The 25,300-nt window shown below is 41.1% G+C and overlaps 1 protein-coding gene across 9 annotated transcripts in view; it reads right to left on the bottom strand.

The window, feature by feature from the left end:
* Positions 1-3,447: 3,447 nt before the first annotated feature.
* The window catches only part of IL17RB (interleukin 17 receptor B), a 44,344-nt gene continuing 22,491 nt past the window's right edge, over positions 3,448-25,300 (bottom strand). For 2 of the 9 annotated variants that reach the window (XM_061618231.1, XM_061618235.1), the window contains 9 exons: positions 23,811-23,937; positions 22,929-22,976; positions 21,254-21,408; positions 16,062-16,127; positions 15,119-15,203; positions 12,390-12,500; positions 11,571-11,625; positions 9,995-10,167; positions 3,448-6,369 (listed from right to left, as the gene is read on the bottom strand). In XM_061618231.1, coding sequence (XP_061474215.1) covers positions 5,789-6,369; positions 9,995-10,167; positions 11,571-11,625; positions 12,390-12,500; positions 15,119-15,203; positions 16,062-16,127; positions 21,254-21,408; positions 22,929-22,976; positions 23,811-23,937 — 1,401 coding nt within the window. In that variant the 3' untranslated portion in view covers positions 3,448-5,788. Of the gene's footprint in view, positions 6,370-8,681; positions 8,827-8,995; positions 9,100-9,994; positions 10,168-11,570; positions 11,626-12,389; positions 12,501-15,118; positions 15,204-16,061; positions 16,128-21,253; positions 21,409-22,928; positions 22,977-23,810; positions 23,938-25,300 lie in introns of those variants that run through there. The other 7 variants (XM_061618236.1, XM_061618237.1, XM_061618232.1 and 4 more) reach the window with 7 other exon arrangements.

The following is a 25,300-nucleotide window of genomic DNA, read 5'->3' as shown; positions in this document are numbered from 1 at the left end:
ATACATCGCTGATCACTGTTAAACTAACATAATTGTGAATCATTGAAAAACATTTCTAAATGTTTTTAACTGAATGTGGTCTTTAAAAATATTATGCTTACATTTATGACCATTGTGTTGTCTCCACAACACTAATTTGAGTTTGTGTAAATGTTTTTAGCTCCTGAGGAAGGAAAGCATTTCCAAAACATGTAGAGCATTACAATAAATCTACATTTAACACCAGAGCCTGTCTCTCTTCTTAGTAACCATTGATAGCCTTGTCCTCCATGAATTTGTCTAATCTTTTAAAGCCATCCAAGTTGGTGACCATCACCGCCTCTTGTGGGAGCAAATTCCATAGTTTAATTATGCACTGTGTGAAGAAGTACTTTCTTTTGTCTGTCCTGAATCTTCCAATATTCAGCTTCACTGAATGTCCACAAGTTCCACTGTTATGAAGGAGAAAAATGTTTCTGTATCCACTTTCTCCATGCCATGCATAATTTTATACACATCTATCGTGTCATTCTGACTTGCTTTTTCTCTAGACTAAAGTCCTGTGTATGCCCCCACGCTGTAAAGTCTAGTGGGCAAGCATCTTTAAGACATTCCATAAATCTGGGAAGAAGTCTCAGCAAGCTAAGTTGAATTGTATGCAAACTGATGAGGAATTCCTTGGAGGAATTTGAGGATGACTTCCCCTGACCTCTATCATACCTGCAAGTTGCCTCCCACAGTCTGTGCTCCCTTAAGGTTGCACAAGGTTGGGAAGGGGTGTGGATTGAGGACAACCTACCTGAAGTGGTCCATAACCACAGATTGTTCCTTTTTAATGATTTTGTGCTCTTTTCCTGAAACTATTTCCATCTTAGAAAGTCGGTGTGGTGTAGGAGATTCAAACACATAAAATAGGGTCCAGTCTTAGGGGTCAGGGAAAACCTGGGCAAAATGGCAGAGAAAAGGGCATTCTGTAATACAGGGGCAATGGCAGAAAATGCCCATATTTGGGTCACTGCCCTGTGGATATTCTGGGCTCGTCTAATATTGTGTATAAGTTTAAATTAGTCTAACAAAAGTAACTAGGTACTGGCTTTTAGGAAAATCACTGTTCTCAAGTGTTCTAGAAGAAGAGTCTCAGAGGAGACCAGCAATTCAAAGAAGTTTAGACTGCACTAAGCCTTTGAAACCAATGGAACAAAGTCCTAGTCCTTTCACTGAGACTTTAGCATCAAAGAGAATATTCAGGATGTTGGTTGAAGATCAGTTGCACAGAGATCCTAAAATTCAGGTTTAATTTCACTTAGGGGTTAGTTCCAGACCAAGAAAAACTAGTATGTGTTGGATTAGCAGGTGCACTAACTCCCTCTCCTTTGTCATTGTTAACAGTGGTGTAGCATTAGAGCTAGAATCCTAGGCACATGTAGCAGGGAGTATTTCATATTGAAAACAGTGGTACTTATGAGTAAACATGCATAGGCTTATCTATGCTATGTCTCTATTGCCGTAAACCAGTGTTTGTAAGGCCTGGTCAGTATTAACATAAACCACAGTTAATGTTCATGTAGTCCTAACATTGTACCATAGTGCTGACACAGCCAGGAAATTCATGTGGGTGTATGCAACCCCAGACTGGTTTGCTTTAAGAAAGAGTGGTGACATTTGTTTTATTCATTTGAGACCATGTCCCATCCTTCTGCTGTGTACTCGGGCTTGATTACAATTTCAAATATCCAAACATAGAGATAACTGCCATAAAATCCTGATACAAGGAAATGAAACAGTCTAAAAAAGGGGGATAGAACCACTAGAAACCTCAAGCTGGCAGATAAATGTCTGACTCAATAAAAAAGTATTGAGTCAGGAAATGATAAGGGGGGGCTCCTGGTATATGGTATTAGGGAATTTTGGAATTAAGGATTTTATGCTTCGGCAAAGGTATCCATGTCTGACTGAATTGTCCAAAAGATTATGGATAGAAATGGGTAAGTGCTTGCAAAAGGGAAAAGGCAGACAAATGCTTTTAGACAAATGTGACAGAAGGAAATGAGAGTATAGGAGATACCATTTACAATGGATCCAAAGTTACAAAGCTGCAAAGAATTGGAGTTGCAAACAAGTGTAGAAGGCTACACTCAGGTGTAGCAAGTATGTGCTAAAACATTTTGTGACCAAAGAACGTGTCAGACCCTATGGAGGGGTACAGATGCAAGAAAACAGTATTCTGGGGGTCTTCGTATTACCTTTTATAGAACAGGGAGCTCATTTAACCAATTAGCCAGGTAGTTTATCTTTTTTTGGAATAGAGATAGATTAATCAGACATGACCCTTTTAAGGTTGTAACATTGTTATTAACCAATTAGATTAACAGATTTTACATAGGATGTGATAAGCTATGACACAGAATTAATAAACATAAGGGTATAAAAGCAAAGACTGAGTTTTGTTGGGTGCCTCATTCTGAGCAGAATCAGCCGCAATCTTAGCAGAGGGGCCCACCTGTGAAAAGCTTTGTTTGAAAACTCTTGCCTCTGAGTTAGTAAGAATAGTGCTTAATGCTTGCTGTGTGCAAGGGTGTGTGTTTTTCCTCTAATAAATTCTTTTGCTAATCAATAAATATTTTAAAATATTATCTCTGTGTTAGTTAATCTGGTAATAAGGTTCGCTGTCACTCTGCACCTACTCCTTGTGGGGAATTGCTAGAGAACTTAGGAACTTGCCCCCTTCATTGGCTCCTAAGTTTTCAACAGCCTAGTTTTTACCCTATCAAGGGAGTTCCATAGTTCACATGCAGCCACACAGAAGGCTTTCTTGCACATACTAGCTAGTCTTTCCTTAGCCTCTATTGCCACATTCTTGACCAACTAAGACTTTCGAAAGGCAAGAGCACGTTGCATTAATCCATAATGGATATAACTAAGGAAAATGTCACCATGGCTTGATCAAGGTGTCTGCAGGACTGAGTGCAGATGGCAAAGTAGCCTATATGGAGAAAAAGCACCCCAGCTGTTGGGGCATTCTAGAAAGAAAACTTGGCCTAGGAGGATTCCCACATTATGAACCTCATTTTCAAGTGAATGTCCCTGTGACATCCTTCCCCGGCACCACCTGTGAAGCTCTCACTTGTGGCTACCAGCAGACAGGAACGTCAGGTTTTCTTCTTACCCTTTACAGCTCTAGCACAGTTCTCAGAAGATCCCCCTGCTAGGCCTTACTACCCAACATCTCTTATAACCTTTAGACTGTGCCTTAGTCTCTGCCAGGCTATCTCGATACCTTGTGTCTATGGGTATAGGTAATTCCCAAACCCCCCTGCAGCCTCTTGCACTGAAGCTTACAGCCCTGGGTTTCTCTGTGGTACTGGATACAATATCTTTTCTTCCGCCGCTGCCATCGTTTGATACAATTACTGTTCAGCCTTGGTTACTCTGCCATTCCCCCTGGATTGTGTATCCCAGCTGAAGAATCAGGCTTTTTGCAAACCAAGAAATATTTATTGAACACTAAAAATAAGATTACTTAATTACTTTGTTGACAAGCTTATGATTTCATATATGTTCTGACATGTACTTTACTTCTCATTAATTGCCTCAGAACTCCGACTCACTACACCAACCTCCAAACACCACCAAAACCTCTCTTTCACCTCTCTAAACCTCCAACATCCACCTCTGATTCAACTGTCATTCTTCCATTTATACTCCCAGCCATTCAAACGCTCAGCCAATCATCCAGCATTCTACTGCTCATGTACTCCCCCTCCTCTTTCACTCCACTTACCATATGTCTTCTATATTTATTTATTTATTTGTTAAATTTTTATACCGCCTCACTAGCATATCTCTCTGGGCGGTGTACAACAGAAAGTATATACAATAAAATCACATAAATCGGTACAAAAACATATATATAAAAATCCACAAATCTAAAACGAAATTGAACATATTAAACTAAAATGCCTGAGCAAAGAGAAAGGTTTTAACTTGGCGCCGAAAAGATAGCAATGTCGGCGCCAAGCGCACCTCAATGGGAACACTATTCCACAATTCAGGGGCCACCACTGAGAAGGCCCTGGTTCTGGTAACCATCCTCCGAGCCTCTCTATAAGTCGGAACTTGGAGGAGGGCCTTCGATGTTGAACATAGTGTACAGGCAGGTTCATATCGGGAGAGGTGTTCCAGAAGGTATTGTGGTCCCGCACCATATAAGGCTTTATAGGTTAAAACCAACACTTTGAATCTGGCCCGGAAACATATAGGTAGCCAGCGCAAGCGGGCCAGAACAGGTGTAATATGTTCAGACCGCCTGGTCCTCGTTATTAGCCTGGCCGCCACATTTTGCACTAGCTGTAGTTTCCGGACCGTCTTCAAAGGCAGCCCTACGTACAGCGCATTGCAGTAATCCAATCGAGAGGTTACCAGAGCATGGACAACTGAGGTGAGGTCCTCCCTGTCCAGATAGGGACATCGCTGGGCTACCAACCGAAGTTGGTAGAATGCATTCCGTGCCACCAAGGCTACTTGAGCCTCAAGTGACAGGGAAGGATCTAAGAGTACTCCCAGACTACGAACCCGCTCCTTCAGGGGGAGTGTAACCCAGTCCAGAACAGGGTGCATATCCACCATCTGATCAGAGAAATCACCCACCAACAGCATCTCAGTCTTGTCTGGATTAAGCCTGTTTATTAGCTCTCATCCAGTCCATTATCGCAGCCAGGCAACGGTTCAGCACATTGACAGCCTCACCTGAAGAAGATGAAAAGGAGAAATAGAGCTGCGTGTCATCAGCGTACTGGTGGCAACGCACTCCAAAACTCCTGATGACCGCACTCAGCGGCTTCATGTAGATGTTAAAAAGCATGGGGGACAGAACTGACCCCTGCGGGACTCCACATTGGAGAGCCCACGGTGTCGAGCAATGTTCCCCAAGCACTACCTTCTGGAGACGACCCGCCAGGTAGGAGCGGAACCACTGCCAAGCATTGCCCCCAACTCCCAACTCCACGAGCCTCTCCAGAAGGATATCATGGTCGATGGTATCAAAAGCCGCTGAGAGATCAAGGAGAATCAACAGAGTTACACTCCCTCCGTCCCTCTCCCGACATAAGTCATCGTACAGGGCGACCAAGGCTGTCTCGGTGCTAAAACCGGGCCTAAAACCCTATATAACCAGCACTTACCATATTTACAATATAAGCAGGAACATCACAGTCCCCATTCAAGTTGAACCCCTATTTCTTGGTGGTCCTTGACCTAAGCAGGAGTCCCAGTCTTATGAGTATCTCCATCAGTAACTGAAAGCCTGATGTTTAATATACAGTATAGTTGCAGCAGCAGAAAACATTACATGGTTGTTGCACAGGATCCTGATTCAGCTGCAAGCAAGGTAAAACTATTGTATTCTCTTCAATAGTTTTCTCCTTTCCCTCCATTGCTATTGGAGGGCAGCTCAGCTTACTGCTGCTGCCATTGCTACAGGTAACATATTTCAGCAACAGTGCAAAAATACAATTGTACACTTACTGCTGAAAACAGCTCTCCTTTTAATTCTATGTACTCTAGAAGGAGAACACCAGCACACAGAAATCATTTTAGAATGTATTGATATCTTCTTGCCATGGGACAGTTGCCGTAAGTCAACCTTATGCATGTTCTTATGTGCCTTCAAGTCGATTACGACTTATGGCATGTGTGAAAATCATCAATATACAAAATTAACTCATTCTTAGGAGTAGAGGAATGAAAAAGAAACCACCTTCAGAGGCTGGATTTGAGGTTTGCCTGTTTCTATAATCCTACGTTTTAGTCCCTATACTTCTAATTTAGGTTTCATCTTAAGTCTCCAGCTGCACTTCAACTTTGTGCTTTCACTATGCTTTGGACTTTGTAAAAGATAGAGGTCTCTACAAAAGGAGTCAATATCCTTCATTAGGAAATATGTTGGACAAATATTCAAAGGACTTGGGAGACTTTTAGTTGAATTTGTTTCACTGAAAGAAACTACCATGTATTTCTGCAGAGAAGACTGATTGTTCCAGTCACTGCAAAAAAGATTAAATGCAAGAGTGAACATACATTCAGAGCTCCCATTTTGGCTTTCTACAGTTCTTTTACAAGCTGAATTGCATGCAGGATTTGTACGGCTTGGGATGAGAAAAACAATTTTATCAGCAATTTGTTTCTGGGTAGCAAGCCACATTACTGGTCCCATTTCAGCAATTCTCCGTTTTTGCCAGACATCAATAATAACATCACTTTGACAGCATTCATGTAGAAATTCAGCAAAAATGAGGACAGTATGCTGAAAACATACTTCCTGGGAATACACAACCAGAATTGTAGCAGGTAGGTGTTGCATTGGTGGAAAAAGAACCCAGTTTCTGACTGCACCTGTTAACAAAATTAAAACCCACTGTTAAAGCAAACCTTTTGGAGCAAGCAACGTTCATTTTAAGTAGTTTTAAAATTGTATTTGTTTTCTTGAACATATAAAGCAGTACAATATACATATTTAACATATACAAAATATATTAAACATTCATATAGAAGCTACACCTAATACAGAAAATGTAACATATCAGCAAGGGAAGGACAAGAGAAAGATACATCACAATAGGAAAAAAGTTTAATACTGATCATGTATCTATTTTTCATAGTATAAATGGAAGCTAGTAATAAAGCTTTACTATCTACCATCCCTCAAGTAATATATAGTCCATAATTTGGTAATGAGTTATTTTCCAAATTTTAATAATTCTTTATGTGAAGGCACAGAAATGTTTTATCTTAGAGCTTTCCCAGTTTTTGCTACTGCTAAGTGCCAGACATGCATTTCAGGCTTACACATTAACTTGAAAGCAAACACCATTGAGTTCAATTGTCCTAAGGTGAACTCTTATACTCTCATTCCCAATAGGCAAGTCTCACTGAATGCCACAGAGCTTATTTTCTTACTCTAATAAGCCTGGTTTTACTGCCTGCATAGTATGGAACTGGAAAAGTTGTACTTGTGAAACATCTGCCATGCTACAATACACATCTGATGAGTTACACTTAACTTGGAGGATCATACGTTGAATAAACCTGGTATTAAAAATGGTACAACAATGGCTGTACATTCCTAAAGAGAACACAATCCAAAGCAGATATTCAAATATGAATGCAATGCTTTAGCGACTATCATGGAATGAAGAGCATCATATACTTCTACTTTTTTTTGCCCCAGTTGTAAATTAGCTTTATTGGTGGAACAATTTGAATAGAAGTTGGAGAGCCACTGCTGCCCAGTTATTACTGTTCCCAAATGTTTTACTCTTATTGTTCCCTCTGAGCTGGATACAGGGGCTAACGGCAGGAAAGGAGAGATCAGCACATAATACCTCAATCAGGCTTCCCTTGTACCCTCCAGTGGCGTCACTAGGGTTGGTGTCACCCGGTGTGGTAACTCATGGTGTCACCCCCATGGACCTCCTCCCGTACAAGGTATGATAGCATTCTTCAAGTACTTGAAAGGTGGGCTGGGATCTCTTCTCGATCATCCCAGAGTGCAGGACACAGAATAATGGGCTCAAGTTGCAGGAAGCCAGAGACTGAACGTCAGGAAAAACTTCCTAACTGTTAGAGCGACGTGACAATGGGACCAATGAACTGGTGAGCTGGTGGGCTCTCCAACCCTGGAGGCCTTCAAGAGGGGTGCGTCTTAATAAGCATCAGTGGATGGCATTTTCAAATTATAAATATCTGATGGTATTTGTTGTTGTTGTTATGTGCCTCCAAGTCGACTACGACTTATGGCGACCTTATGAATCAGTGACCTCCAAGAGCATCTGTCATGAACTACCCTGTTCAGATCCTGTAAGTCCAGGTCTGTGGCTTCCTTTATGGAATCAATCCATCTCTTGTTTGGCCTTCCTCTTTTTCTACTCCCTGCTGTTTTTCCAAGCATTATTATCTTTTCTAATGAATCGTGTCTTCTCATTATGTGTCCAAAGTATGATAACCTCAGCTTCATCATTTTAGCTTCTAGTGATAGTTCTGGTTTAATTAGTTCTAACACCCAATTATTTGTCTTTTTTGCAGTCCATGGTATCCACAAAGCTCTTCTCCAACACCACATTTCCAATGAGTTGATTTTTCTCTTATCCGCTATCTGATGCTATAGCGTCAGATAAATGTGGAGGGGTTTGCACTGGATAATTTGGCAAATCCAAACAACAGGCCCTATAGAGTGTTTATAGCTCGGAAGGTAAGCAAAGTCAGACATCTAGCAGCTCCTTTTTCAATGGGAGCAATTTGAAACTATCTCCTCTCCATCTCTTCTAGAGATTCACCACAATACAAGCTCAAACATCTTCCAGAAGTATGAATTATCTATGTAGTTTGGCAATTTGGCTTTGGGGGTTTCAGTTAAGCTATGAGCAGGATGGGCACTTTTAATGGTATTCCGAATGGTATTTTTAATAAGATATTTAAGCTTTCAATTGTTATTCAACCCAAACCTTTAGGCAGGAGGGGTGGATCATTAATCTAAAATCAACAGACCTATATCCTGTGGGAATTTATTTTTATTTATTAATCTATTTATTTAATTTCTTAGTCATCTCATGTCCAGTGGTCTCTAGGTGCCTTACAACACATTTTAAAAACATACAATACAATATACAAAATTTAAAACCCAAACGAAAAGGACCAAGACAACATACCAAAGGCCTGAGTGAAAAGAAAGGTTTTTGCCTGGTGCCTAAAGATGGATGGAAAAGGTGCCAGGTGTGCCTTCCTGGAGAGAGCATTCCACAGCCAGGGGACCACCACTGAAAAGGCCCATTCTCATGTTGCCACCTGTCGAGCCTCCCGTGGAGGGGGCACACAAAGAAGGGCTTCAGATGATGAACACAGAGTCCGGGGCAGTTCATACAAAGAAAGGCAGTCCTTGAGATACTGAGGTCCTGAGCTGCATAAGCACTTTGACTGAGCGCAGAAAGTAACCGTGCCAGACTTGGTATTTTATGTCTGAACTAACCAGTCCCGGTCAGCATTATGGCCACTGAGTTCTGTACTAGCTGAAGTTTCCAAACTGTGTTCAAAGGCAGCCCCACATATAACTCATCGCAGTAGTCTAACCTAGAGGTTACCAGAGAATAGACAACAGAAGTTAAGCTATCCCTGTCCAGTCAACGGTGGTGGAAGGCACTCTGCACCAAGGTCACTTGGGCCTCAAGCAGCAGTAATGGATCCAGGAGTACCCCCAGGGTAAGTACCTGCACCTTCAGGGGGAGTGAAACTCCATCCGGAGCAGGCCACCACCCATCCATCAGGTCTAGAGACCCATCAGCTAACAGTGCCTCTGTCTATCCTGGATTAAGCTTCAGTTTCTTGGCTCCCATCCAGTCCATTTCAAAGGCAAAACACCAATTAAGCATATCCACTAAACTAAACATGGATCAGGTTAATACTTATTTCACCATTCTGTTGTACAATCAAGTTAGATTTCCCCCTACACTTTCAATATATAATTAGGGGTGAATCTGGGAGACTGTGGAGCATTCTTGCAAGTCAGGATAATATCTGGAGAGTTTCCTATTCCAAATAAAATAAATAAATTTAAGGATTGTGTATATGTGCCTTAAGAAATACCAAATAGCAATGTGCAGTCCCATTCTACAACATTTAGCCAGACATAAGTTCATTTGCCTAAGTGAAATATGCCCAAGACTGCAGCCCAACTTTATTAGTCCACTTCTTATTGGGCTGGGTGGGGGAACTCTGCGAAACGAGCATTGTTGTTATATGCCTTCAAGTCGATTATGACTTATGGCGACCCTGTGAATTTTTTTTGGATACATACATAATTGAAAATAAATCTTACAAGAGTCAGTAGGCTTACTTTGGAGCAAATGGCTGTTAAGATCTGAACATTAAAAAAGCTGCACCTTTTTCATGCCTCCAACAAAAACGATCGCCTTGCTCTTTTTATATTGCCAGTAGTTGTCTGGGCTCAATACCACGGTCGACTCACCTGGTCCTTGACGGGCAACGGCTGGACCGTGAAGAAGAGGCAGAGGGGGAGGGTGACTAGAGCCGAGGAGGCCCAGATGAGCAGCAGGAGGGCGCCCACCAGCTTGCCTTTGTAAGTCCGCGAGGGCCTGAGCCGGACGATGCTGACCATGCCTGATTAGAATTGCAGCACCTCTGATAATTATTGAGGCATTTATGTGTATGTGAGATTATTTTAACACCACATAGCATATTGGCAAAACAAGTTTTACAGCATTGCCAAAGTATAAAGAACAGAAATATTCTTTCCATAGAGTAAAATTAACCCAGCAGGCAGAATATATATGTATAGCCCATGTCCAATAATAGTTCCAGTGTATATGACCTACCTAGGGACAGACCACCATACAACATATATTGCCATATTTTTCACCCCACAGTGCATTTTTGCAGTTCTGTTTATTAACAAAGCTATATCTTTCACATTCACCTTCCTATTGTTGAGGACAATAGAGAACAAAGCTCTTTATTTTAGCCTCTGCTGAATGCCCCTCTATCTAAACCCTCAACTACAGTACTCCAAATTTGTAACAGGCAGCTTATTTAACAGCAAGGCCTTTTGTGGAATAAATATGATTAAATTACTAGGCAAAGTTCAATTTAGATCCAATCCTTTGCATATTTTGCAGCCCCATGGCAGTAATACATTGCCATTTCCAAAGGAATTTATGTTTTGACATTTTGGGCTCAGTTTTCTTGTATCCAGAGTATTCTTGCTTGAAGTACCACATCCAACAGAGATCCAGTTTGCACAAGCAGCCTGACCTTCAGCATATATTAGGCAGAAGTAAATTTCACAAAGTTCAATAGGTCTTACACCAAAATAAGAAGAGTAAAAACATAAAGCACACTTTAAATCTCAATGTATCACAAGCTGTGGACTAGCATCTTTAACATTATGAAGAGCATAAAAGGGGAACTTCAGGTACAATTTATCAAAATCTATGGTACATGTGAATTTAGAAGGTTGGAAGTGTGGGTCTTTTTACATCTCCAGTGCAAACCTGCTTTTATACACATTAGTTTTGCAGTGTTCATTGTGGCAGCATGGTTTGGCAGGTCATTTTGTTCTGTACTATGGCAAGTACTACAGTCTGTAACTAATTTTAGCTTCCCATTTCCATCTATTTGTTTAGGTTTATCCATTTGTTTAGGTTTATCCATTTGTTTTTCAAGGTCCACAACTTATTGCACTGAATATGCACATGCCAGGAGCAGGTAACTTGTGGCCCTCTGAAATGTGGTCAGACTGCAACTCCATTATCTCTGACTATTGGCCATGCTGGGGCTGATGAGAACTGGACTCCAACAACATCTAGAGGGACACAAGTTTCCCACCCCTGGAAGACATGCTAGCTGAGGGGTATGATCCTTTGCAACTCAAGCCCTGTTGAACATAGTGAGATTTATCACAGCAGATAAGTTTGCAAAAGGATGGAAGCATTGTTCCTTACATTAAGATGCCTACATATTTTGCATCTCTCTCCCTCCTCCAGTCTCAAATCTCTACAAATCATACTTCAATATAAACAACTCACCTTAGGAACAGAGCCAAGTGACTCACTCCTTTCCTTGCATGTCTCTTTCCCCCACCTAAACTAACAAAATGAGTTGCTGGTCAAGTAAGAACAATTCAACACAATGGTGTTTTTGTTTAATTCAACACAATAGGACTTTGCAAACAGCAATTGTGCCGGGGGGGCCCTTGGCAAGCCCCCAAATCTCCTGCTGAGCGCGTGCACGCATGCGAGGCCAGCCAACCCCATCCATGCCCCCTGGGAGGGCACGCGCCAGAGGGGCACCCAGCCGGAGAAGCAGGCCTGGGAATGCCAGCGTGCCTCCCTCGCCCTGCCGACGCTGCTCCAGCTGGTCTCACCCACCTGCCTGCCTGCCTCCGAGGAGGAGTTGGCTGCTCCGATGCCAACCCAGAGCGCTTCTCGGCTCCTTTGCTGGGCAACGGCGCGGGAGCCCTGCCCCGTGACAGGGCGGCTCTGGGTGTCACCCCCCTCATGGTGTCACCCGGGTGCGGTCCGCACCACCCACACCCCGCTAGTGACGCCGCTGGTACCCTCTTTGGAGGGAATATGCCAAGGAAGTAGAGAAGGAATTGCATAAGCAAGAAAATTCCACCTCTGATACATGCTCAGATCTTTGTCTCTCCCATGCTATTTCCAGAAGGACATCAGCTTTGCAGCCTGTGTCGTCACAGCAAAACAACAGCACATACACCAATCTCCACACATGGTAAACACATTTCTTTTTGTGGAGATCAACATGTATGAGGGTAGCTTGCTCAAAGGAAAAGACAGCTTCTAAAAAATCCCAATGGCTTTCTCTGTAGAAAGTCAGAAACTTACCATGCTTCCTCTTGAAGTACAGTACAGCAGCAATCATGCATACTATCAGAAATAAAGAAGCTAGTATGCAAATATATGTGTCACTGCCTACTAAGTCTGTTGCAGTTATCCCTAAAAGAGAAAAAGAACCTGTCAGAGGCATAAGAAACCATTTGAAGAATCTTTTAATATTTTAAGTAAAGGCCTAGTATATATACAGTGCCCTGCAAAAGTACTCAGACCCCTGATCAATGCTCTCATATTACCAAATTACAAATGGTACATTGTAATTTCATTCTGTATGATATCTTATTTTGAAACACTGAAACTCAAAATCAATTATTGTAAGGTCACATTGGTTTTATGTTGGGAAATGTTTGCAAGAAACCTAAAAAACTGAAACATGTTGCTTGCATAAGTATTCAACCCCTGTGCTGTGGAAGCTCCCAGTTTACACCGATGAAAGGCATTCCCTATTGAGGACACAGTTACCTTACCATTGGCCTCCACCTGTGAATCATTAAAGTTGCTGTCACGTTGTCAGGATAAAAACCCCACTGTTGAAGGATTAACATTGCTTGCATTAAATATTCAACCCACACACACAGGGCATCAGCTTGCCCCGGCATGTGCACATGTGTGTGCATGCACGTGGCTCCCCATGCCCCCCACCTACCTGTCTCCGCTTCCCCCGTAGCTACAGGGGCCCCTCAGGGGGCCCTCCGCTCCCCTTCCGCGATCCGCAGCAACAGCTGCGGATCGCAGGGCAGGAGCTTCCGCCTGCCCACCATTCCCTCGCCCCACCTACCTGTCTCCTGTCTTTTAGCATTGCCATTAACCAAGATGGCAGACACAGTTTCCCTAAGGTGCTGAACCCTCCGCCACCATCTTGGTTGATGGCACACATGCATGCTACGCGCACGCATCTCTGCCATCAACCAAGATAGCAGCAAAGGCTTCAGCACCTTAGGGAAACCTTGGCCTCCATCTTCATTAAGTGCCCCACCTGGCTGCCCTTTAGAACTGGCCCTGCCCAAACATTAATATTTGGTAGAGCCATCTTTTGCTGCAATAACAGCTTTAAGTCTTTTGGGGTAGGTATGTACCAGCTTTGCACAGTGTCGGAGGGATATTGGTCCATTCTTCTTGCCAGATTCGCTCCAGGTCATTCAGGTTGGTTGGATGTCGCTTGTGGACCACAATTTTCAAACAGCACCACAGATTCTCAATGGGATTGAGATCAGGACTTTGACTGGGCCACTGTAGGACATTCACCTTTTTATTCTTGAGCCACTCCAGTGTTGCTTTGGCCTTGTGCTTGGGATCATTGTCCTGCTGAAAAGTGAATTTCCTCCCAAAGCTCAGTTTTTAGTGGACTGAAGCAGGTTCTCTTGCAGTATTTCCCTGTATTTTGCTCTATCCATTCTTCCTTCCATTTTAACGAGATGACCAGTCCCTGCTGATGAGAAGCATCCCCGCAGCATGATGCTGCCACTATCATACTTCACTGTAGGGATGGTGTGTCTTGAGGCATGGGCAGTCTTAGGTTTGCACTACACATAGGTCTTTGGTTTTGGCCAAAAAGCTCTGTCTTGGTCTCATCTGACCCCGAAACCTTTTCCCACATTGCAGCTGGGGCACTCTCAGGCTTTCTGGCAAGCTCCAGATGTGCTTTCAGATGGTACTTTTCGAGTAACAGCTTCTTTCTTGCCACCCTCCCATACAGGCCAGTATTATGCAGAGCTCTTGATATGGTTGACTGGTGCACCATTACTCCACTCTCAGCCACTGAACTCCGTAGCTCCTTCAAAGGGATTGTTGGCCTCTCTGTGGCTTCTCTCACAAGTCTCCTTCTTGTTCAAGCACTGAGTTTTGAGGGACGGACATAAGTCGTAACTGACTTGAAGGCATATAACAACAATATGAAAGCATTCATCAGGGGTTTGAATACTTTTGCAAGGTATATGAAAAAGCTAAACCTGGTCCATCTAAATGCGTGAGAACTCTTAATGGTTATGACTTTACTCCTCAGATGCTATTGTAAAGAACAAACCATGTTTGGGGGTTGAGTTTGAAGGGTAGTTTGCTTTGAACATGAAATCTTAAATGAGAGGAAGGAGTTGAAGGAAGCATGGAATGGAAGTTGGTGAGTGTTTGAAGAGAGTGGAAGGAATGGTTTTAGGAGATTACTAGTTCCAATTGCATTCATTCCAGACTTCATTTTACTGTGAACTTGTTTTTGCTGTTCCTCATATAAACACTTGTGGGTAATTGTAAGTGAAATCCATTCTTAAAGTATTTGAACATGCATCTTGATAGCTACACTGTGCTTTTTGCACAGGAAGACTTTAACAAGTTTTATCTATGAGATTTATATCCCACTTTTCTTCCAAGGTTTCTTCCATGTTTCTCCCCCTCCCGATTTTATCCTCAGCAACCCTGTGAGATAGGTTAGGCTATTGCTAGAAACAGAGTGGCAGACTTTGAGGCTAATCCAACAGCATAGTTGCGATTTTGCTTCCTTCTCTTCCTCCCAGGAACTAACAGCAAGACACATGGTTCTTCCCTCTGACTTTTATCCTCACAAATACCCAGTGAAGTAGGTTAGAGTGAGAGATAGTGACAACCCCAGTGTTTCATTTCCAAGTGGAGATTTAATTCTGGAGTTTTCCTAGTCTTAGTCCCACCGCTGCACCAGTCTGGCTTGCTGTTGCCTACACTAAAGCAAATTTTAGGAGGTTTCAACTAGCCTTCTGTAGGTTCTTCAGTACACAGTCGCCAATGCCTTGAGTATCTTCGGCAATCGTTGTTGCATCCTGGAAAATGAGGAATTAGCTGGAAGAAGGGAAAGAAAACATGATGTAGCTAAATTCAGTGCTCTCAAAAATATTTTCTTATTTTTCTTAACAACCTTGCATCCCTGATTACCTGTTCCAGTTTCTTAAAAGGGTACATAAAATACAAATCTGAAACACTGGATTGCATCCCAAGGTTCCATCCCTCCAGCAAAAGAAATCTTCCTCCAGCAGAGAAGGGAACTTTTGGATACAACCCAGCACTTCCTAAAAATATCTGTGGTTTTTTTAAAACTTAAAACAAAAAAGAAAATGTAGCCAAGTACAATCCTGTATATGTTTACTCAAAAGTAAGTCACATTAAGTTCAGCAGAACTGACACTTACCTTGGAGTAATACGCTAATCCAGTTCCTCCACACCACCCTGGCAACTATTCTCCAAATATAATGCATTTTTGTATGTTTGTATTTTCACTAATACATTCGTTTTCATGCACATTTTCCCTATTATATGCATGTTTGTAAACTGTTTGGTTGGCAAACTGGATCACAAAATTCAGATAACTGGGAATTTTTAAGGATGGCTGTGTTTAGGTTCTCATATTGAAAGTGTGAATTTGATAGATTCAGCTTTAAATGTGAACTGAATTGAATTTCTCCCCATCCCTATTCTGAACAAGCCCTTTATTAGACTAGGGCTGCAATCCAATACACACTTACCTGGGAGTGAGTCCCATTGAACCCAATGGAGTTTACTTCTGAGCATACATGTATTGGATTACAGCCTTATGCACTAACTAGAGGAAGAAAGTGCATGCTAAATGTTAATTAGAAACAGTGTGTAGAATTCACGATTGATTGATTTTGTTTTTCCTTTTTAGGTGAAGTTAAACGTTACCTCTTTAAAAGTTGTGCTGCTTTGATTAGTCATCGATATTCTTTCAGAAATTCTAGTATCATTCCTCTAGTCCAAAGAAAAACACAAGAAAAATATATTATATGGCTAATTATTACATACATTAATATATATATATACTTTTGATCTTTTTTTCTTATTATTTGTAAAATTCTTGATTATATTTCTAAAAAATCAGTATTTTACACTAATGCTTGTCATTCTCTTCAACTTTCATTGAATGTCATTTCATAGACGGAAAAAGGTTGTGTTCATAGAAAACTAGTTGTCAGGGAGAAGGGCTGTAGCCTGACACAACTATCTCTTTGCTTTAATGGAGGAGCATTCCATCATACCCCTAGTTCTGAAGTTATAACAGCCCAGACTCCGGTTTACACTTCATTGAGAACTAGGCCGTTGGCAAGAGGTAATCTCAAGATGAAGCATTTGAAGTAGAGCAAGATGCAAAACATGTCCCATAAAAAGAGACAGAGGTTTCCTTAGAACACTGAAAACACTGTATATTTAGAAAGTGTATAGTATACAGTATTTCACAAGTAACTCAATTTCCTGTCTGCCTCATTGTTTTCAGTTTGATTAAGTATATTAAGTAACCCTGGTCTCCCACTACATCACACTGGCTCTCGCATTTTAAGCATATCCTGTTAAAACTGTATATTCCTGTTCAGGGTTATACTTGACTCTGATAAAATGAGATTGCACAGGCTCATACGCACACACCATTTGTTCTTTCCCCATCTTTCCTGGAGTGAGTTCTTGAAAAAACACCTTGTAGAGGTGGGAGGGTGGAGAGGTTGGCCTTAAAGCCTGTGTCTCCATGTCCATCTCCATGCTTGTCTGTTGTGTTGCGAATATGTCCTAACTTCATATGTTGAGAGTTTACCAGCTATCTCAGGTTGCGCACGTACTTAGATTGGCTTTTGATTTCCTTTCTTCCCTGGAGTTGAAAGGGTTAGACTTAGATTCATGTTTAAGAATCAGGCTCCAGTTTACCTCAGGCCCTGAGAACTGGGATGTGGTTGGAGATGTAGGAGTTGGTGGATGCCTAGTACTCTTGAGAATATATAACTTTTACAGATTTTTGCTCCTAGAGCACATCCAACTTGAAGTAATATAAAAAATGACTCAGAATTTGCATTGCCAGAAATTTAAATTATTTCCTAAACCCTTGTTTTTCCTTAATCCACTTTTAAGTTACATAACAATTTGTAGTAGGGCAGCAGTGTTGCAGCAAAAACAACAAAGAGTCTTGTGGCACTTTGAAGACTGACAATTTTATTATGGTGTAAGTCTTCATGGATGCTTCTGATGGAGTGGGAGATAGTCAGTGAATGCTTGTTGTTGTTGTTGTTATGTGCCTTCAAGTCGACTACGACTTATGGCGACCCTATGAATCAGTGACCTCCAACATCATCTGTCATGAACCACCCTGTTCAGATCTTGTAAGTTCAGGTCTGTGGCTTCCTTTATGGAATCAATCCATCCCTTGTTTGGCCTTCCTTTTTTTCTACTCCCTTCTGTTTTTCCCAGCATTGTTGTCTTTTCTAGTGAATCATGTCTTCTCATGATGTATCCAAAGTATGATCAGTATGTTTTAAATTTTTAAATTGTGTTTTAAATTGTTTTTAAAAGATGTGTTTTTAAATTTGTATATTTGTTTTAATTAATTGATTTATTTATTTAATTAAATTTCTATACCACCCCATAGCCGAAGCTCTCTGGGCGGTGCACAAACTAAAACTTCCATCTACAATTACAACACATATTTAAACAATTTTAAAACTACATCCAAATTTCAAAATTGTAAACATTTTAAGACAGACGAAAGCACATATTAAAATACTAAGTACTAAAATACTAAAATGCTAAAATGCCTGGAAGAAGAGGAAAGTTTTAACCTGGCACCGAAAGGATAGTAATGTTGGCGCCAGGTGTGCCTCGTCAGGAAGATCATTCCACAATTAATGTTTTTAGTTACTGTAAACCGCCCAGAGAGCTTCGGCTATGGGGCGGTATATAAGTACAATAAATAAATAATAAACCTCAGTTTCATCATTTTAGCTTCTAATGTTAGTTCTGATTTAATTTGTTCTAATACCCAATTATTTGTCTTTTTTGCAGCCCATGGTATCCGCAAAGCTCTCCTCAAAACACCACATTTCTCAAATTAGTTGATTTTTCTCATATCTTATAAGTGAAAGCTTATGCCATAGTAAATGCGTTTGTCCTAAAAGTGCCACCTTAATGTCTTCTTACTATTACATAACATTGATTTGTAAATATGTCTAGCCAGAATTCATGAGTTGCAAGAGGTATCATTGTGGATCTAGTATCAGTCTCTAATCTCCCCTTTATTGGCAAGGTGATTGAGAGGGTGATGGCGGCTCAACTCCAAGTTTTCCTGGATGAATCAGATTATCTAGACCCTTTTCAATCAGGCTTCAGGCCTGGCCATGGGACAGAGACTGCCCTGCTTGATGACCTACGCTGGACATCAGACGGGGGAGCGCTTCCCTGTTGGTGTTGCTAGACCTCTCGGCGGCCTTTGATACCATCGATCATGGTATCCTTCTGAGCCGTCTCGCTGGGATGGGTCTAGGAGGCACTGTTCTACAGTGGTTCCGTTCCTAATGGACAGGGCCCAGAAAGTGGTACTGGGAGACTTCTGCTTGACCCCCTGGCCATTGGCCTACGGGGTACCTCAGGGTTCCATTCTGTCTCCCATGCTCTTTAACATTTATATGAAACCACTGGGAGAAGTCATCCGGAGATGAGTGCAATGTCATCAATATGCTGATGACACTCTATCTCTCCCTTCCATCTGATGGCAAGGTGGGACTGCTCATCCTAAACCGGTGCCTGGAGGCTGTGAAGGGCTGGATGTGGGCTAACAAACTGAAACTTAATCCAGACAAGACGGAAGTGTTGCTGGCCAAGGGAAAAACTGCCCCAGGGATAGGGATGCAACCTGTTCTGGATGGTGTTGCACTCCCCTTGAAAGAGCAGGTCTGCAGTCTGGGAGTTCTTCTGGATCCTGCCCGGCTGTTGGAATATCAGGTGGCTGCGGTAGCCAGGGATGCTTTTGGTCATCTCAAAATGTTCTACCAGCTGTGTCCGTTCCTGGAAGCAGCTGACTTGGCCACAGTGACACATGCATTGGTGACATCGAGGCTTGATTATTGTAACGCACTCTACGTGGGGCTGCCTTTGAAAACGATTTGGAAACTACAGTTGGTCCAAAACGCAGCAGCCAGAATGTTAACTGGAGCATGGCGCAGGGAGCATATCACCCCTGTGCTTTATCGACTCCACTGGCTCCCAATTTGTTTCCGAGCCCAATTCAAAGTGCTGTTTTTGACCTTTAAAGCCCTAAACGGCCTTGAACCAGTGTACCTAAGAGACTGCTTACGCCCATATGTTCCTAGCCTGGATTTAAGATCTTCTACCTCTTGTCTCCTCTGTGTGCCTGGAATGAAAGAAGTTAGATTGACAGGCATGTGGGAGAGAGCCTTTTCAATTGTGGCTCCTAGACTTCGGAATTCCCTGCCCCAAGAAGCCCACTTTGCTCCCTCCCTGATGGTCTTCTGGAAACTTGTAAAAACTGTTTTGTTCCAGAGAGCCTTTGGTTGGGACTGATGGGTCAGCCTGACACTGTTTTAAGTTTTTTACCTTTTATTTTTATCTTTTAAGTTCTTTTATTCTCACCTTCTTATATGTGTATGCACATATATACGTGTTTTATGTTTGTATGTGTATGCACAATGCATTTTATGTATTTTAATAGTATTTTATACATTTTAATTTACTGTATTTTTTAACGTTTTATTGTGTATTTTATTGTGTATATATGTGTGCGATTTTGTATATTGTATATTGTGTATATATGTGTGTGTGATTTTATTGTAGCCGCCCTGAGTGCCCTATTGTAGGGTAGAAGGGCGGGATAGAAATAATAAATAAATAAATAAACAGATATTGTTAGCATGTGGAGGCCTGCATTAATATTAGAGATAATAAGGCCTGAGAAGGACTGCTCTATGCCTTCCTAAACCTTGGTGTGATGATAAAAGGTGAGGAATCCCATCAGAGGAGCCACATAGCTGGACTGTTTGGTATTAGTCACTGTCAGGAAAAACAAAAACATCACAACCTACTGTTATTAAAGTTCATCTATGCCAGGGATGCCCAGTTGACACAGGCTCTGTCTAGCTTCTAAAGCAATTTTATTTGTCTCCTGAAAGCCATAAATGTTAATCAAGGTGTTGCAATAATTTTGCCCAGAGTTTCACTACTAAGGAAAATATAATAAAATAGGTTTCAAAGGGTGTGTGTGTGTGAGAGAGAGAGAAAGTTCATCAACCTGTTAATGTTACATCACTCTTTGGGTTTTGTATGTACATAACATAAGAAGAGTCTGTTGAATCAGGATAGTGGTCCATTTATGTGCAAGGGAGGGGATGCAGCTCTTTGGTAGTCCTGGGTTCAGACTTCAAATACTGAGCTTAGATGTATGCTGTGCCTGCAGGAGTAAGGGGATCACCATGCTCTGGTAACCTCCAAGTTAGATTACTGCAATGCGCTCTATGTGGGGCTGCCTTTGAAGACGGTTCGGAAACTGCAGCTTGTACAAAATGCAGCAGCCAGATTGGTAATAGGGACCAGATGGTTCGAACATATAAAACCGATTCTGGCCCGCTTGCATTGGCTGCCTGTATGTTTCCGAGCTCGATTCAAAGTGCTGGTTTTAACCTATAAAGGCTTGGGATCACAATACCCAATGGAATGCCTCTCCCGACACGAACCCACCCGTACACCACACTTAACATCAAAGGCCCTCCTCCAGGTGCCTACTCCGAGGGAAGCTTGATGGCAACAAGGGAGAGGGCTTTCTCAGTGGTGGCCCCCAAATTATGGAATGATCTTCTTGATGAGGTATGCCTGGCGCCAACACTGTTATCTTTTCAGCGCCAGGTCAACACTTTCCTCTTCTCCCTGACATTTTAGCATGTGTTTTTAATTTTTTTTAAAAAAAAAAGTTTTTAAATTTGTATATTTGTGTATTTGTTTTTAATGTTTTTAACTGTTGTAAACCGCCCAGAGAGCTTCAACTATGGGGGGTATACAAATGTAATAATTAATAATAATAATAATGAAGAAGAAGAAGAAAAATATACCTTGGTGGTATTCACTGTATGATCATATGGATCAGTGCATGGATTAGACTTACAAAGGCGTATTACATATTTAAAGCAAAAGATGCTAGGCGTAAAATTCACTTCTACTTCTGACTTCTTGTAGCATACAGTTATATTTGGATACCATAAACTTCCTGTAAAATACAGACATACTAGGTTAAAATCTTCCTCCAAAATTATTTGTATTGAAATTTTAATAGTCCTTAAAGCAGGGCTAGCCTTCAGATGTTGTTGGACTCCCAATTCCATCAGCATGGCCAATGGTCAGCCATGATGGAAACTATAGTCCAACGACATATAAAAGGGAGACACATAATGATTGCTAAGGCACTGTACCCATAACCATACAAAAATCCTACATAAATACTGCAATTCAGCTAAAGAACTGATGTAACACTGATATTGAAATTGTTTTACTTCAGATTGTAAACTACCTTGCAGATGTTGGGGTTGAAAGGAAGCACAAGTTTTAAATAAAAAATAAATAGCCCTGAGCCATTGCATTTTGTTTTCTATATATTTATCATATTTGTATGCCACTTTTCCTCCAAGAAACTCAAGATGGCATATATGGAGCTATGTCACTTTCTCTATTTCTCAAAAACTTGTAGTATTAGCATTATTAAATTTACATCCTACCCTTCCTCTCGGAAGGAACCTAGGACAGCAAATGAATGACAAAACACTAAAAACATCTATAAAACATCATAAAAATAAAACATATTTAAAAACATCTTAGTAATAATTCCAACACAGATGCAGACTGGTATTGTACTAGCAGTTTCATTATTTGGACACATAACCTCACATATGCATCTTTTCAAGCTCTAACTAAAGTTTTCATGCTTAGGAAATCATGCTACATGTTGGCAAACAGGCACAATGGGGTGGGAAGCAACTGAGGTTGCAACTGCAGGAGAGAACAAATTTAAGTTCACCCTGAGACATACATCAGGATCAAAGATAGGCTTGGCTCACGAGTATGGCAAGATTGGACCATAACGGCCAAGGCTCACAGGGGAGGAAATCTGTGTTGGTAAGTGTACTACTTGGTGAATTTTTGACAATGGGGTCAATATGCTCCTCCCCAAAGCAGAAAAGGCAACGATTGTGTCGATCCACATGAAGGAGTTTACCCCTGCAGCCCCAGCATTTTTTTAAAGAGGGGCGCAGACAAAGTGCAAAGAAACCTTGGAGGAAATAAGCACCAAACACAAAGAAGAAGGAAAAATGCAGGACAGACAGGAAGAAAGTGAAATAAAATTACAGAAATAGATGATAACATCTAGCTGAAATCTCATAAAGAGAAATTTTATGTGGGGCTACACAGAGACAATGTGGAATAAGCAGGCACAGGACTTGTTCCAAGTGCCCTGTCACCTGACCACAGACTTTTAGCCTCCTGCAGTCACTGGATTACACGGCATGTTGTATCGTAGGCCAAAGTCTACGATTAAGTTTCTTTGGGTTGTATCCAAGAAAGTAATCTCATTCATACAAGGATTTCTGCTTATGCAATGAATTTCCCATCTCTCCCATTGTGCAAATGCGACTTAGCTGAATACAAACAATTTTTTGAAACATCATTTGAGTTAGAATGAAAATACTTTTCAACATCACTAAAGATATCGAATGAGTAATAGCTTGCACTTACCTTTCTCTATGCAATGTTCACAATATTTTAACACACTGTCTTCACAGTCTGAATTGAAACAAAGAGGTTTTTTATTTAGAAATTGGGAAAACTTTTTATATCAAGATTTTCTAACTGAAGAATACTTGCACAACTATATTTCAGAATGGATTCTTTTACAGCTCTTTGAAAGTTTGGACTAAATCCCAGAGTGCCCCCCTGACATGGATCCACCATGTACTTTTAGTAATTATCAGAGGAAGCAACTGTAGCTCAGCAGCTAATCACATACTTTGCACACAGAAGGCCTCGGGTTCAACCCCTGGCATCTCTAAGTAGTAATACTCCTGTCTGAAACTGCATAGGTGCTACCAGTTAGTAAAGACAATACTGAGCTAGATGGACCAATCACCTGCTTGGTATAAGGCAGTTCTCTATGCTCCTTTTCTTCTTTTTTAAATGTTTCAGTCTCCCCAACAAGAAATAAATATATTTTCATGACCAGACTTGCTTTAGAGAGTTAAGAAAGTATTTAAAAATTTAGAGAAAAGACCATTTTAGAGAAAAGACCATTTTAGAGAAAGGTGGGTTTGCCACCACATGTATTATCAGATGGATGCCTTGGCCAATTCATGTATTTATACATCAATGTTAGTTGCATTCATAAAGTGGGTTTGATCCAGAAAGGCTTCCTACATCAAAGGAAACTCCTCTGGATTCAATGCCAACCCATTATTTTTTTAGGTCAGAATTCATTAATGAAAATATGGTGATTTGAATCAACTGAGAACCCCAACCTCCTTTTCTGCTGTGGTTCTCCTATTTTAGCTGCTTATTTAATTTGAAAGCCCATCAATCTAAACTCATAGCAGGTACTTTCAGGTGAACCTACTGTTCAGTTACCTGGAGAACTTAACTCTATGAGTCGTTCAGAATAATCTCCATCGATATTTGCTGGTGGTAGGTTGTAAGCGTCAATGAAGTAAACAGTATTTTCTTCTATGGGGTATCCAATATAGTGGAACTGCCACTGAAATAAAACAAGTTTTGAAAGTCATATTATCCTCAGATTTGAGCAAGCCTACTCCCTTTCTCTTTTTGCAACAAGAAATGATGATGCTCAAACACAAGCAAAGCAAAAGTGCATTTCTTTCTCCATTTTACCATTTTCCACAAATGTACCAGACATTCTCCTGTAGTGTGGATACAGGAATATTAACACAGGAGTAGCAAGGGCTGGATATAAATTTAATAAATAAAAGGTCAAGTGCAACTTGAGCCACAATGAAGCATTGGGATGTACATGATGCTAGGGTATCTCACAGGAGATGGTCTCTTGGTTGTATCAGTGTATGATTTTTGGTGCTCCAAAGCTTAGTTTGGGTGCATACCCTCTATTACTTATTCATTCACAAGTACACTAGCAATTGTTGTTGTGGATCCACCATGCTTGGCAGTGTCTTGCACCAAAATGAAAGGATGGGTCAGATACGATTCCAAGTTATTTAATCAAGGATTTAGGATGGAACAGACAACAATTACAAGCAGATGAGTACTTAAGCTTATAGGATGTGTACTTTGTCTTTAAAAAATGAGGACTATTTTTGTTCTCTGTGAACACTGATGTTAAATGCCTGCAAATTTTGTGGCATTTGGATAGAAAATACTAAAATTACAGGCACAGAAGACTGGGAGCTTAAATGAGAAAAGGATGCTTTAGCCATCTTGATGTCATAAAGAACTACAAGCTATCATTCAGAACTGCTTATAGAGCAAAAACTTTCATACACAAACACTTTTCAGAAAAAAACAGAATGAGATTTTGCTACCTTACATGATACCAATTTCTGGTCTGGCTCACAACTGATGCAACACATTCTGCATCCTACAAAGTATAATCAGGACATCAACAGGAACACCAGCCATGCCAACCACAAAGTTCCCAAGGGCTCCAAGGAATATATATTTGGATACGTCAATATTCAGTGGCGGATGATTCTTACTGACCCACAAATCCTGCAGAAGGACAAAGCTGCTGCAAGCCTAAGCTACTCACCAGGAACTGATCTGACCATGTCAGGAATTAAAGAAAAATTCCCCACATCCAAGCACCATTCTCCTGCTTTGACATGAGCACCAAAGCCAAAATGTGACCTATTGGCAATGGGCCAATTATACTTTTGGACAGCCCCATGATTGTTGTATACTGCCTTTTTATAAATGTTTAAATAAATTCAAATAAATAATGTCATAATGTTAACAATAAATAATGTCATCCCTACAAGGTAACCTTGGCACATATGTTGATGTTCCTGAAGACTAGGGGATCCTCAACACCCTGACCAAAAAAAGGTAAATTCATTAAATATAGGCCATAGTAGCATCAGCCACAT

Source organism: Rhineura floridana, chromosome 3, assembly GCF_030035675.1.
Source record: "Rhineura floridana isolate rRhiFlo1 chromosome 3, rRhiFlo1.hap2, whole genome shotgun sequence".
Taxonomy (NCBI): domain Eukaryota; kingdom Metazoa; phylum Chordata; class Lepidosauria; order Squamata; family Rhineuridae; genus Rhineura; species Rhineura floridana.
The sequence above is the reverse complement of the archived record's forward strand: the minus strand, read 5'-3'. Positions and strand labels throughout refer to the sequence as shown.